This window comes from Pseudorca crassidens, chromosome 4 (assembly GCF_039906515.1).
Source record: "Pseudorca crassidens isolate mPseCra1 chromosome 4, mPseCra1.hap1, whole genome shotgun sequence".
NCBI classification, from domain to species: domain Eukaryota; kingdom Metazoa; phylum Chordata; class Mammalia; order Artiodactyla; family Delphinidae; genus Pseudorca; species Pseudorca crassidens.
In genome coordinates this window covers 31,702,000-31,716,980 of record NC_090299.1, presented here as the reverse complement: position 1 = coordinate 31,716,980, position 14,981 = coordinate 31,702,000, and the positions used below count along the sequence as shown (strand labels likewise).

Below are 14,981 nucleotides of genomic sequence, written 5' to 3'. Positions count from 1 at the left end.
AAACGTCTATTCTCTACCCGAGCATATCTCTTCCAGAGTTCAGAATTATAGTCATGGGTAGCTGCTTTTTCAATTCTATCTTTTAAATTAAAAAAAAAAAAAAAAAAGTTTTTTTTCCCCCAGTCCATTCTCAGAAGAGTGTCACAAGCCACCTTACCCACCTGTCCGTTTCCCTAATTTAAATCTATCATACTTGTACAGATGTGGGACCTGTAATGGTATGACAAGGCCTCTTTTCTGTGTTCCTTTTGTTGGGAAAGTATTTCACAAATATACGCAATAATTTTTGAATAAACAGTGGATCTTCTTTTCAGTTTTCAAGAACTTGTTAGTAAAAATATTTAACAAATTTTATGGGTGTTTCTGAAATTAGAATGCCGTGACTCACAAGCACCCTTGTTTCTGTAAGCATATTAATGCCTGTCCATTTTAGGCAGGAGGATTTTTACAGGTAAATTAAGCTCTAAGAATGTTAATAAGGAAAAGCTAAGATGTCTTGGTCTCTGCAAAAACTTTTATAGGCATAAAACTTCTTAGCTAAAGTGGATGCTGTTAACATAGCAATATACCTATATTATAAATGTAATATAGTGGTTTGTTAGTTACGGTAATTATAATTAAATGGCAAGTATGGGTAACAGGGAAATACTTAACAGGCTCCTTCCCTCTCCCCCCCAAGAGAGGTGATTTATATATTAAATTTTTTCTAAGTTTATATTAATTTTTGCAAAATTATGAAGATTTAAAAACGCCTGTAATGTTATCTGGAGACTTTCCTATGTATTTTATGTATCTCTCTGTTTTAAAAAAGCTTGTCATTGATTGTCTCAATCTTTTTTTTTTTTTTTTAACAAATTTATTTATTTATTTATGGCTGTGTTGGGTCTTCGAGGCTCCGTGCGGGCTTTCTTTAGTTGCGGCGAGCGGCGCCTACTCTTTTTTTTTTTTTTTAACATTTAACACAATTTTTTAAAATTATTAATTTATTTATTTTTGGCTGTGTTGGGTCTTCGTTTCTGTGCGAGGGCTTTCTCTAGTTGTGGTAAGCGGGGGCCACTCTTCATCGCGGTGCGCGGGCCTCTCACTATCGCGGCCTCTCTTGTTTTGGAGCACAGGCTCCAGACGCGCAGGCTCAGTAGTTGTGGCTCACGGGCGGGGGCTACTCTTCGTTGCGGTGCGCAGGCTTCTCATTGCGGTGGCTTCTCTTGTTGCGGAGCGTGGGCTCTAGGCGCGCAGGCTTCAGTAGTTGTGGCATGCGAGCTCAGTAGTTATGGCTCACGGGCTCTAGAGCACAGGCTCAGTAGTGGCACATGGGCTTAGTTGTTTCCGCGGCATGTGGGATCTTCCCAGACCAGGGCTCGAACCCGTGTCCCCTGCGTTGGCAGGTGGATTGTTAACCACTGTGCCACTAGGGAAGTCCTAATCTTTTTCACTGACTGTGTTGTTGACCTATAATATGTAATGCACTAGAGGTAGTGATGTGGTATTAAGAACAGGGACTCCTGAGATTGGATTCCTGGTTCAAATCTGAGCTCTGCCACTTCCTACCTGTCTGACCTTGAGCATCTCACTTATCTCAATTTCTTTTCTTTAAAATATTTCCTAGCATTGTTATGAGGAATAATTAGATATTACACAAAGCACAGTACCTGGCACATAGTAACATTTGCTGAGGACTATTATATTGTGGCCATTTTATTCTACAACTTGACTTTTTAATGGCTTTAAGGTGACCACTGGGTTTTCTGTTTTAAGGGCTGAGAAAGCTTAATGTCTGTTAAGAAACTCATCAGCTCTTTTGTTTCCATTGATCTTCAACTCTGTTTCAGGACCTTGTTTTTCTTAAGCCTTTAAACAACGCCTAAATCTCTTTCATTCAGAATTGCAATTTGTAAATGTTGGCACCACATGGTCTTTGGTCAATGTTTAACCTCTATCTTTAACAGCTTACATCTTTTTAACCATTGAAACCCACATATAAACTTAGATAAGTTTCCTTAATGTTTAAACTACGTTTACATGTTTAATACATCTTATCTTCTTAACCACTGCAAATGCACAAGGAGGCCAACATACAAATTTAACAAGCAAAGCATTTCTAAGCCTGTCAGCTGGAGCTCATGCCTGCATTTAACCTCTTCTGTGGGATGCTGTCCGTGAGCTTCAGATCAGACCTGGGAGTGAGTCACGAGTCTCACACTTGCACCTTTTCTTCGAGCCTTGAACCTCTGTCACGTGGCCCCTTTCCTATTTTTTTGGTAAACCATAACCTCTGATATGAATTACTGAGGTCCTACACCTCCTATTCATATCTAAGTCTGTACTTAATTGGATACTGCATCCTTCTTATAGTACTAATATACTTGTCTCACAATTCTGTAGTTACTATATCAAAATAGAGTATTAACATGGCTATAATTTATTTAATCCCCTGTTGATGGATATTAGGCTGTTTCCAATTTGCTCTTATAAATAACTGTGTTGAAAGCATATTTGTAGAAACATTTTGTGTACATCCTTATCTCCTTGGGATAAATTCCCAAAATAGAATGACTGGGTACCATTACCCCAATATTGGTTGTATAATGTAGTCTAATATCTACTGGTACAAACCTTCTACTGCTGCCCTCATTTTCACTCCCTGATGAACCTTAGAATCATTTTTTGTCAAATTACAGGAAAAATACTATTGGGATTATTAAGAGAAAATGACTAATGTTGTATACTAATATGGTAAGATCAAACCCTTTATGGTATAATAGAGGTGAAATAAAACATAGAAGCAAAATTATGTATTTTCTTGTAATTTGACAGAAAGATCCTGAAGTTCCCTTAGGGGTGAAAAGTGGAGGATTTTTTCCACTAGATATTAGAACACATATGACACAGCTAAAATAGCGATATTGGCATTGAAAGAGCACAGCTATATACATACTTCTGTTCCTACTACTGAGTACTTTCTCTCCCCCAAATCAAGTGGATACTGAATTTTATCAACTGCCTTTTTTAACTTCACTCAAGATGATCGTATCTTTTCTGTTTACATTTCTTTTTTGTATTTAATAAAGTACAAATTAGTCATTTCCTAATTTGAAACCTTCCTTGTATTTCTGGAGTAGATCATACTTAGTTCTTAAAAACAAAAGCAAAACCTAGTAAAACAGTATCATTGTACTATAAGTTTCAGAGTTTCACAGTTGCCTTCAAAAGAAAGATTAATCTATAGAGATTTTGAACTTTTAAAATATTATCTAGACTAACTTCCAGTATATATTGCAATGTAAGAGAACTCGGAAATCCTTTCGTCTGCTTTGTGCTCTGACAGAGTACCCTAAACAAGTGACCTAATGGGATTGCCATCCCTCAAGAGGAACTATTGTGGCTTTTGTCACTTTCGAGATCCTTACTGGTAGGAAAGTCTCACCATAGGGATGAGTATGTTGTAATCATCATCTTGATGATAAACATTGCATCTCAAGACTGGCTGACACATGATGAATGTGCTTTGTATAGTTAATCCTCTTGATGAAACCCCAAGGAAAATATCAATCTCGCCACTAATGTTGATAAATGGGCTTTGTACTCACAGAATGCTATTGCTCCCAGGAGCACAAAGCTCTTCAGGATTAATTATTTCAGTCATTCTCACAGTTGTCCCAGGAGGTGGATAGCTGAACGCTTCCTCTTTAAAAAAAAAAAAAAAGTAACTGTTTTCTGCTGTTCTACATTCTGTATTCTAGAACTAGGTAGCTACCTTTTTAAAGACCATCTGTATGTCCGCTGGTGGACTTGGGTTTCAAAATCAACAAGATTCTTACCCCTATAGACACCAGGCTCGGAGCAGATGTGTAGTAGTAAAGTTGGACGGAATTTGGATATTAGTTTGGCAAGACGCTATGAGTGGTGTAGCCTGAAGTTGGTAACGAGAGACAGGCAATGGCTGAGTTAGTGCTTTGGTACCTCCATTAGAAGTAGTTGTCCATGGTGTTGAAGGTTTGTTTTTGAAAATGCCTTACTCAGGCACCTGTTCATTATACTTGTCCTACAGCACTGAGCTAGGGCACTAAAGAGAATCTCTGTCAGTCTTCTTTCACAGAGAGGGGCCCTGGTCCTTTCTCACCCTGCTCTGATGCATTAGTATCTGGGGGCTTTTCACAGGGGCAGAACAGTAGAAAGGTGAGAGGTCCAAAATTTTTGGTACTACCTCTTAGCCAATCTCCATCTCTTCTGTTTCCCTGCCAGACTAACTTTCCTCTTGCTTTCGCTTCCTCGGAAATGGACAGTGACTTTCTGTGGACACTTCTTTAGGGATACAGCTAAGGCTACATTTTTTTTTTTTTTTTTTTTTTTTTTGCGGTACGCGGGCCTCTCACTATTGTGGCCTCTCCCGTTGCGGAGCACAGGCTCCGGACGCGCAGGCTCAGTGGCCATGGCTCACGAGCCCAGCCACTCTGCGGCATGTGGGATCTTCCCGGACCGGGACACGAACACGTGTCCCTTGCATCGGCAGGTGGACTCTCAACCTCTGCACCACCAGGGAAGCCCTAAGGCTACATTTTGATCTAGCGATCCACCTCATCCTTCTTCGTCTTAACAATATGCCAGTCAGTCTTCTCCAAAGTTTTGCTATTTTAGTTCCGTCTCTTCAGCTAAACTTCAAGCTCTTTGGGTGAATGTTCAGGTCAGTGTTTGTTTTTTTTTCCTTCAAACTCCTTTTAATTGCACCCACATATTCCTCAGTGCTGGGACATTTAGGTGCACAATAAACATTTGTGGTTGATCATCTATTTGCCATTCACAACTGTTAAGAAATATTGCTTGTCCATACTGACTGTGCCATTTTAACTTTTTTTTTTCCTTTTTTTTTCGTTAAACAAAGGCTTAGCTGTCACCACTTTGAGTTTTTCCTCCTCCCTATTTTTCTTCCCTGAAGTTACCCTGAAGGGGAGGTCTTTAAAATGCAAAGGATTGTGCTTAAGTTGTGCAGTGTACTCTGGGTGGGGACTAATTACGAGGTTTGAAAACTTCTTCAGGCGGCTGGGTTCTGGATTGGGCCGAAAATACTGCTTTCCTAAATTGACAACAGCTGGGGCCGTGTTGCTGACACATATAAAAGAGGTGGTGCTGGTGCTGTGTTGTGGAGAAATCGTCACTCTTTAGAACCTGTGGAGCTTTAAGCAGAGGGCACCTTTCATCACTGGTGTCGTGGTGGGTAAGTGCCCCGAGCTGGTCCTCTGGGTCCGCGTTTCTGTTGTTTGGTAGAAATTGTGGTGACTGTATCGATATGTTGTCAGTTACTAATTTACCATGTTAGTTGTAGTGAATTATTTTATCCTTCCAGTAATGAGGAGAATTTCTCCCTAAATGGGCATAGCTAATAAGGCTTTGTGTATCTTTTCACTGTGTTATTTTGAAGGCTGTCAGTTTTCCTTCTGTATGGTGTGCATCTCTGAATATAAAAGGATAAACAGAGGTAGTGCCATTTCAAGGATCTTGAATGCATAGTTCTTGAATATGTTCTGAAAAGTAGTCACTTAAAAACATTCCAGTTTTTAATATGAAAGTAGAAAGTTGACCATTTTGACACATGCAGAGAATAACAATTATTCTATGCATGTAAGCAATTCATCACAGTTTTTTTATCCTTTAAGGTTCATAGAAAAGACCCAGTCTTAGGAAGGAATGATGTGATCTCTGGGTGGGTTCTAGCTTATTATGACTTCATGGTTTGCAACAAGTGATAGTGTCTGATGAAGTGTTTGCAGTGCTGGGTCCTGACATGAAGTGTTTGCAGTGCTGGGTCCTGACTTTTATTTATAGAAATTTAAAAGGAATTGTTTATTAAAATTTTCCTATTTATACTGACATCAGCTCAAAAAGAGAAGAATTCCAAGATGAAACAATTCAATGTTTTATTTTTATTTATTTATTTTTAAAATTTATTTATTTTTGCCTGTGTTGGGTCTTTGTTGCTGTGTGTGGACTTTCTCTAGTTGCGACGAGAGGTGGCTACTCTTCATTGTGGTGCGCGGACTTCTCACTGTGGTGGCTTGCGGAGCACGGGCTCTAGGCACACAGGCTTCAGTAGTTGTGGCACATGGGCTCTGTAGTTGTGGCACACGGGCTTAGTTGCTCCGCGGCATGTGGGATCTTCCCAGACGAGGGCTTGAACCCATATCCCCTGCATTGGCAGGTGGATTCTAAACCACTGCGCCACAAGGGAAGTCCCTCAATGTTTTATAAATAAACATCATCTCAGCAGATTTAACTATGTTCTGACGATACATTTATAATGCAAATGGCTTTGGTATTTGTTTCCTTATTTTGATAACGTTTTTGCTTTGGATGCTTGACAACTGGGCAAGCACAGTTTCTGAACATAGTTCTGTTTTGTTTTTACAGGTGGGATAGTAACATCTTTGGGGGAAAGAAAATTGGCTTCCTTTCCTGAAAACGGTGAATGTACAGCAGATGGTTGCCCAGGAGGAACAGTAGTCCGATGGAGACCCTCTATGTTTTGTACTAGGAAACAGAATCGGTTGTAAGAGTCCATGTTGATCTTGGCAGTAGAAGGATTAAAAAAAGTTGAGTTTCCACAAAGAACAAGAACTTTACCATCTCCTTTTTGATCTGAAGACCGGAGGACAATGGATATCATAGAGACAGCAAAACTTGAAGAACATATGGAAAACCAAACCAACGATCCTGCAAACACTTACACAAGACCTGCTGAACCTGTTGAAGAAGAGAACAAAAATGGCAATGGTAAACCTAAGAGTTTATCCAATGGGTTGCGAAAGGGCACCAAAAAGTACCCAGACTATATCCAAATTGCTATGCCCACGGAATCGAGGAACAAATTTCCCCTAGAGTGGTGGAAAACGGGCATTGCCTTCGTGTACGCTCTTTTCAACCTCGTCCTGACAACCGTCATGATCACGGTTGTGCACGAGAGGGTCCCTCCCAAGGAGCTCAGCCCTCCACTCCCAGACAAGTTTTTTGATTACATAGACCGGGTGAAATGGGCATTTTCTGTATCAGAAATAAATGGAATTATATTAGTTGGATTATGGATCACCCAGTGGCTATTTCTGAGATACAAGTAAGTAAGGTCTAACATGTTTTGGGGATTTGCCATGAGTTTATATTTTAGTGAGCCGGTGTGTAATTGAAATGATCTTTCTCGGTTTTATCTGATAAATTCAGTCTTATTTATCCAGGCACTTAATGAAAAGAATCAATAGAAAGATCTACAACCTTGAATAAATCCAGTCATTATTCCATAAGCATTTATCGAGCAACTGTATGAAAGTGGCAACTGTGTGTGAAGGTGCAGAAGTACTGTGGTGGATGATTCAGACTTTGTAAATTGAAGGTGCAGTTCTAATTTCAAGCAACTTGGCACTCTGGTATTTGCATGATACATTAAGAGCCTTGGAAAGGAATAACATTCACTTCATCATGCTTGTGTTATTCCAAGCTCTTGACAGGTGGGGAAAGTTGTGGGCTGGGAAGCTTTTTTCTCTATTACTCATAATGTGATGACTATATCGGTCTATAGTCAATTGCAGGCTTTGAGGTTTGCCTCTCTTCAAGAGTTCTCGAATTTTACATGCCTTTTCCTTTTGCCTTTTGGCAATCCAGTCACAAGAGTTTGTTTAATAAATTGCATTTAGAACTGGGTCCATGCGGTTTGGGTTTTAGATTTCTAAAGTAAACGTGCCTTCTGGTTTCCTCAGGCCATCACAAAGGAGCACTTAGTTCATTGGTTTCGGTCTTCCCATTTTAGAATAGCAGGAATCAGGAAGTGTAGTAAGCCAGGTACTTTTGCTTTGAAGATTCTTAAAAATAGGACACAGCTCGGAGGTGGTTATTTCTGCTTCCCTGTTGAATTCTGACTGCTACTCCATTAAGAAAAAAGGCCCCTCAATTCCTCTTTTCTCTTCAGCCATCATTCAGATGTTTTTTCTCTACTAAGATTCTAATAATTAAATCACAAATATAAGTTTAATTAAAACATTGCCCATAAACGGAGGCTTTTGAAAGCGTAATACATACTAACATAGTCAGTACACTTCAGAGTCAAATAGGGTTTCAGTAGCAATGCCACAAGATCATTTTTTGAAGAAGGAATTTACGCTCTATTGTTCTTTCAATTGGTTATTGCTTTGAGATTTGAAGAGTTCAGTCTATTTTTGTTAAAGAGTTCCCCACATGCAGGTGTGCAGGTTTGAAAACTTATTCCACAAACTGAAGTCATTCCTAAGCATTTTCTTTAAAATATTTCTCTTAATAATGTATAAGTAAAAGACATAGCTGTCAATTGTCTTTTACTTAGTAGGGGAACTTTACGCTAAAGTTGTTAGTTATAACGTGCTTTATGCCAAAAGCAAACAGTGTAGCAGTTGAACTTTAGCGTTTTCCTTTTTAGTGTCTGGAATTGACACTGAATATAAGAGAGACTGCTCAGGCCAAAGATATTTGCTCTCTCCTTTGTTTTAGAGCAAAGTTTTATTTGTATATGTGTGTGAAAGAGAAATTTCCCAGGGCCGGGTAAGTAGCTGGCTTCCAGCCTGCAGTACAGTCTCGGTGTATTTGCATCTTCACGTAGAGGACAGTTGTTACCTGTCTCTCCAGTGCCAGCTTCGGTTTTACCGTGTCAAAACTTGTTTTCACACAGGCCAGCCGCATGTTTTAATGATAGCTACTGTTTGGGTCACAATCCACCAGCAAAAACTTGGGGAAATCACACTAATTTTCCTTTTTACTTTTCATATAGAATTGGATCTTATATTGTAATAACTGGTAGAGTAATTTTTATAACCCGTTTTGAACGTTCCAGCTGAATAAGAAATTCTAGTTGTTCTCTCTCTTACACTCTCACTCTCACTTAAAACACCTTGAAAGCTATGGGGGGAAAAAATCACTGGCAGTAGTTCTTTAAATAAGGCTGCAGAATGCATGTTTCACCTCTTAAGTTAATTTTCTGTTCTGAGTACAGCTGAACTCTGAATACTGGAATGAATATAATTGACCCATAATAATTCCTGCTTATTACTTCACCTTGTCTAACAGCATGGAGCACCATTCAGCACTCTTTGAACCTGGGTTTGAATCAAAGGGAGAATAGTTTTTCACTTAACCAAATGGAAGCATTCAGCAATGTTCATTACCTGTTCCTTTTCAGTACTAGAAAAGGCAGGGCTAGAATAGCAAGCCTTTGAAAGAAATGCCTTGCAAGAAATAGATGCTTTCATCAACTAGTCAAGGTGTTTCTCTCTATATGTTGACCCCAGAAACCCTGGAATCTCCTTAAAATAGCTCTTGGAGACAGGCAGCTAAAATTATATTTGTACACGATGCTTTAGAAGTCCCAACAGTAACCTGAATTAGACCTTGATCCATGGCAGACCACAGTCTTGGAGGAAACTTAAAATATTCCACATGCCTAAAATTGCCTGTTTTTCCACAGGTTTTTGATCACTGGTTTTGGAAGTTTGAGAGCTCTGAAAATGGGAGACCTGGAGTAACATATTTTGTGTACTAGGGAAGTTATAACTAGTAATTCTAGGGGCTGTGTGGATCCCAGCCATCTTTATAGAGCCCAGAGTTTATAGGCCCACCTCCAGCTACACAACAGGCATCTTCAGAATTCTTGATGCCCATTCAGGTACCCAAGAGACAGTGGTACAGATGGGCAGAACCCTTCCCTTTGGAGGACAGTGTGCTCACAGCCAGCTTCTGGGAACCACTGCCTTAGACTGACGACACTTAGGGGGCGAAGGACAGGGACTAATGTTAGTCAAGACAACTGTATTCACCGAAACATATAAAGTGAAAAAGGGCTTGTGGGATTCTTTTTTTTACCTCTTTTGATCAAGATTGCATAAAATCAGGGTAAACTAATCAGTTTACAGCTTCACTCTTAAATGTCCTTAAATGCACGAGGACACTGTGAACATCTTCAAAATATAATTCTCTGAAAATCTCTATGGTTATAGACAAAATAGTTCATGCCTAAGTTGTCAGAATATTTTTGGATAGTCTCCAAATAAACCTTGCTTATATAACTTAGGTTAAAAGAGTTGTCCCATTTCCCTGTGTGCCCAATTATGTCGTATCACCTTAGCTCATTAGTTAATTCCTCTGTGACCGTGGCTCGCTTATACCTCTGCTGTGTTCTCAGAAGAGGGTTTATTAATGCAGTGAGTTGACTGACAACGTAGAGAGGTTCATTGAATTCTCGGGCAAAGAGGGCCTTTTTTAGGAGTTGTAGTTGTGTAAAACCCTTAATCTACTTTAACACCCCCTCTCCTCAGAGACTCATTCCTTTGGGGCCCAACCCACCTAGATTAATTGCAGTATGTGAATCTTCACTTCTGAAAACTACAATTATTCTTTATTCTGTTAAACATTATTTTATGTTGCCTTAGGAGCAAAAAACCCCAGTAAACCTATTTTTCCCCATCCCTGTTTTTCCTTTAGGTCAATAGTGGGGCGCAGATTCTTTTTTATCATTGGAACTTTGTACCTATATCGCTGTATCACGATGTACGTTACTACTCTCCCTGTGCCTGGAATGCATTTCCAGTGTGCTCCAAAGGTAAGCCCCTCTGAATTACCATTTAGAGGACATTAAGCGAACAGTGACTGAACACCTGCTCTCTGTTATGCATTCTCCTAGACACGTTCATATATGTTAATTGAAATCTAGCATATTTTGTTTTGCTTTAGATTTTGGGGGGAAACATTAAAATGTGTTCATAAAACTTATATGTTTGTGCATAAAAAATTCATTTTCTGCTAACTGGAAGTTACTATTGGGTCTTTGACGGGGCATTTTTGCCTTCTCATTTACTCATTCATGAATTCACTTTGAAAGTATTAAGTTCCTGTTATATACCAGGCACTGTGTAACAGCAATGACCAAAACAAAGTTCTCCTCCTCCGAGAACATATATTCTTTTTTTTTTTTTTGTGGTACGCGGGCCTCTCACTGTTGTGGCCTCTCCCGTTGCGGAGCACAGGCTCCGGACGCGCAGCCTCAGCGGCCATGGCTCACGGGCCCAGCCACTCTGCGGCATGTGGGATCTTCCCAGACTGGGACACGAACCCGTGTCCCCTGCATCGGCAGGCAGACTCTCAACCACTGAGCCCCTAGGGAAGCCCTTAGAGAACGTATATTCTTATTGAAGGATGGCGACAGTTAAATGAAGTCATAACTTGTTACATGGTGGTAAGTCAGGTGGCTATCAGATGGAGAACAGTAAAGCTGAGTAAGGGTGAAAGGGTCTATGAGGGTAGGTACTAATTTATAGAGTGGTCAGGAAAACTTCTTCAATAAGAAAGCTTTTGGGCAGCCAAGATGAGGGAGTGAGCCATGTGAATGGGGTGAGAACTCCAGGACAAAGAAATAACTTAATCATAGCGCATTCAGGGAAGAGCAGGGAGACATGTGTGGCTGCATAGAGTTATGAAGAGTTGAGATGATGCAGCCAGAGATCTCACAGAGCCTCTGTGCCCATTGTAGGAACTTGAACCTTGGTGGTGGCAGTGGAAATGAGGAGAAGCCGTTTGACTCGGGATATATTTTGAAGGTAGAGCCCACAGGATGTGCTAATAAGTTGGATATGGGTTTAAGAGAAAGAAGTCAAGGATGACCTCAAAGTTTTTAGCAACTGGAAGGATCGAGTGGCCTTTCACTGAGATAGAGTGTGAGAATGGATATTGAAACTGTTGTAAGCAGGATTTATGGTTTCTCCAGGTAGAGTCATTTCTCAAGAGAGCTGTTAATCATCTTAGACCCCAGTGTGCCCTGGTTTAAAAAGGAAACTTACAAATCATGTGCTTTCTGGGCAAGAGAATGAAGTCTATCATATTTAACTGAACACTAAGCAGATGTCCAAGGTGGAAGGAAAAATAGTGTTCTGAAGAAGTCAGCAGTCTCCTTCACCAAATATAGATGTGGTTTGGAGAAGCTATAATTTTCCAAAGCCATCAAAGCAGAAAGTGTCTGTAATTGAAAGTGTACATATTGAATTTAAACATTGACTGATTTTAGTGAAACTAATTTAAGTCATGGGAGAAGTTCAGAAGCATAATAAACCCTTCTAAGGGGTTATTGCAATGGGTTAAATGAAGAAATGGCCACAGGAAAGAAGGCAAGCCCATCCTAGTAACGGGTGAGGTTTGTAGGGATAAATTGCTATGATTACAGAAAGCATGTAAAGATTATCTTCTGTGGAAAAGTTGCAATTTTCAGAAGCCACAAGAGCAAATGTACTGCTGGATAACCAAGCTACAAATGTTCACAGTGGAAGCTCTGGGAACAGGCCCTGTGTTCAGATGTCAAGACCTAAGACCTTTTCCTGAAGCATCAGCAGGTTTGGTGCCTGGATCGTGGTTCAGTAAAACAAACGCAGATCAATTTGTTTCAGTAGAGGTGATGTGGTCTTACAGAGCAAGAGGCAGAATTGCATTCTAAATGTGGTTCAGCCGCTGGCGTCGAGTGTTCCTTAGATTTCTGTGGTTACAAAACTGTTAGATAATCTACCTGTCTCCTTTGTTGCTGACTCTATAGAATGCCCTTAGTGACTGAGAGCAATGACAGAACTGTGTATACTGAAGCCACTTGCTATGGAAGGTTATCTGACTAGTCACTGATGCCTCCTATCACTTGTTACTTAGTGGATGTGATCACAGGAGCCATCACAGTGATAGGCCCTTAGTGAAATCCTTAGCTCTCACAGTTTTCCAGTTGTCTTCCCCCTTCTCTATCCTATGGTTTACTTTAAGTCCTTGGTTTAACGATTTGCTTCATCCCACACACCCAAGTTTTAGTTTGCAGTTGCAAAATTTGAGTTCTGAAAATTGTGTTCAAATAGATATTGACCTAGTTATTAGAACTCACATGAAATGATTTAGCTTCTCGAACCCCTTTTGCCACAGGCATGTTGGGCTGGCACAGCTACATTCCTTTCCCTGAGAAAGCTTCCCTCTCATCCTGGCCACAGAGGTCCAAAGGACTTCTCTTCTAAATTGAAGGGATGGTGTGGATGGTAAAGTTTCTGGTTTGGCAGCAGCCAAGTTGGGCTCTCTTGTACCTAATTTATTTTTGTGGGAAATGTGTGGCGGTCATAGTTTGAGGAACCCTTGAGAACACTGAGCTCTGTTTTGGTTATTATGGTCGATGCTTCTCTTCCTGGTTTTCTACATCTTCAGCTTCATAACCAGGAATGGCATAGAATGGGCCTGAAAAATGAGGAAATTAAGAGGAACTAGAGTCTTTAGTGGTGTGTGATAGAGGACCTCAATGAAATAGAACAGAACTAGAAAATAATCTGTTAATCCCAACTCTCGCTATTACCCTCCCCCTTCCCAGTTTTCTCTCAGCCCTCTTTTAAAATTTCCTTTCTTGAAGTTCTGTTTAACATTTATGCTGAGCATGATCTGACATCTTAAGATAGCAGTGACAGGACTGAGGAATTAAGAACTGAGAAAGTACAGAAAAAGCAAGAAGAGAGTCCTTCCTCTGTTCTGTGAAGGCATATGGAATCAAGGGGGGAGAAAAGAAAGGGGGGAGAAGAGAATGTGTGGCAGTATTTTAGTTCCTGGTTTAATTATGCCTTTTGATCCATCTAAATTTCTTTCTAGTAAAGAAATTTAAGTGTTTCTGCCCTTAGAAAATTCGAGTATTGAGTTGGGGTGGGTCAGTGGATAAAAAAATATTATTATAGTTTTGAAATGAATAATGTGTTCTTTAAACTGGGAACACAATGGTCAGGCGGAGTGTATGTACCTTTCTGTTTGATCTCATTGTTGACAGTTGTTTGTACCAACCGCACAACCAGAAATTCCTGAAGGTCTGTGGCTGATCTGATAAGCGCATGCTAGATTCTATCCTCCACATCAAGGGCTTTCACGTCATTTTATGTGGTTTGCAGTACGCCTTTCCTGAGGGGCACCTGAAGTGAGTCCTGCGACTCTGTCAACAGTCCTTATCTTCTCCGGGTTTGGATCCCTTACTGCCTGCTAGACCCTGTCTTTTCAAGGCAGGGTCACCTGTTACTTGGCATGTTTGGTTTAAGGACTCGATTCTTGATAAAATGCACATGTTCTCTCGGTTTTGCCAGCTGGGCTCAGCCTAAGCAAACTCTTGAAGAAAGTTGAGTTTCTTTGAAACCTCCAGTTTCTCACGCTGCCCTCTAATCCTGTTTCATGTCATTTTCTGCTGCAGAGCCTTATTCTCAACTATCACCCGATAGTGTGTTTGCCTTTTTACAAGGGTCACCTGAATACCAGAAAGCTTTCCAGATCCATAAGATATTTTTAATCACGAAAGTTTTAGGCAAGGAATCCTGCCATAATTCCCATTTTACCATATAGGATGGTTTCCCACCTGCTTTGGAGACTCAATTTCTCTACTCCTAGACCGTCTTCTCCTCCATCTGTACACATCTTACCCTCCTTCACCACTACATGTCTACTTGGACTAGACACTACCTGTCTACACCACCAAACAGTTTGCCACCATCATGACTGGCCTGGCCGTGCTTCGGGGGCCAGTTGCCCAGAAGGATCATCGCTGAGTATGAAAAGCACTGTATCTTACAACTGTGCCCCCGGTCCCAAGTGAAAATAGTCATTAATGGTCTTTCTATATTTCTCTTCTTGTGTATACTCTGACTCCATTTTATTTCTGAGTGTCATTCTTTGATTTTCTAAACCTATTCACTTGCTATTAGACTGATCGGAAACCCTCCATCCGGCCGTACAGTGTTTCAATGTTCCATTTTCCCATGTATTCTATCTCAGTCCACTACTCCTTCCTGTATGCTTAAGGTTTGGGTTTTGGGGGGCGGTTTTTGGGGGGGGCTAATACAATTTTTAAACGTTACACTCCATTTACAGTTATTGCCAAATTATTGGCTCTATTCCCCGTGTTGTACAATGCATCCTTGAGCCGATCTTATACCCAGTAG

General features: G+C 40.4%; 1 protein-coding gene across 11 annotated transcripts in view; it reads left to right on the top strand.

The window, feature by feature from the left end:
- SGMS2 (sphingomyelin synthase 2) overlaps positions 1–14,981 on the top strand; it is a 113,420-nt gene that overhangs the window by 58,314 nt on the left and 40,125 nt on the right. For 7 of the 11 annotated variants that reach the window (XR_010942903.1, XM_067735379.1, XM_067735381.1 and 4 more), the window contains 2 exons: positions 6,403–7,102; positions 10,486–10,603. Coding sequence is in view for 10 of the 11 variants with exons in the window: in XM_067735379.1 (XP_067591480.1) it covers positions 6,648–7,102; positions 10,486–10,603 (573 nt within the window). In the remaining variant the exon portion in view is untranslated. Of the gene's footprint in view, positions 1–5,023; positions 5,213–6,402; positions 7,103–10,485; positions 10,604–14,981 lie in introns of those variants that run through there. The other 4 variants (XM_067735386.1, XM_067735387.1, XM_067735388.1 and 1 more) reach the window with 2 other exon arrangements.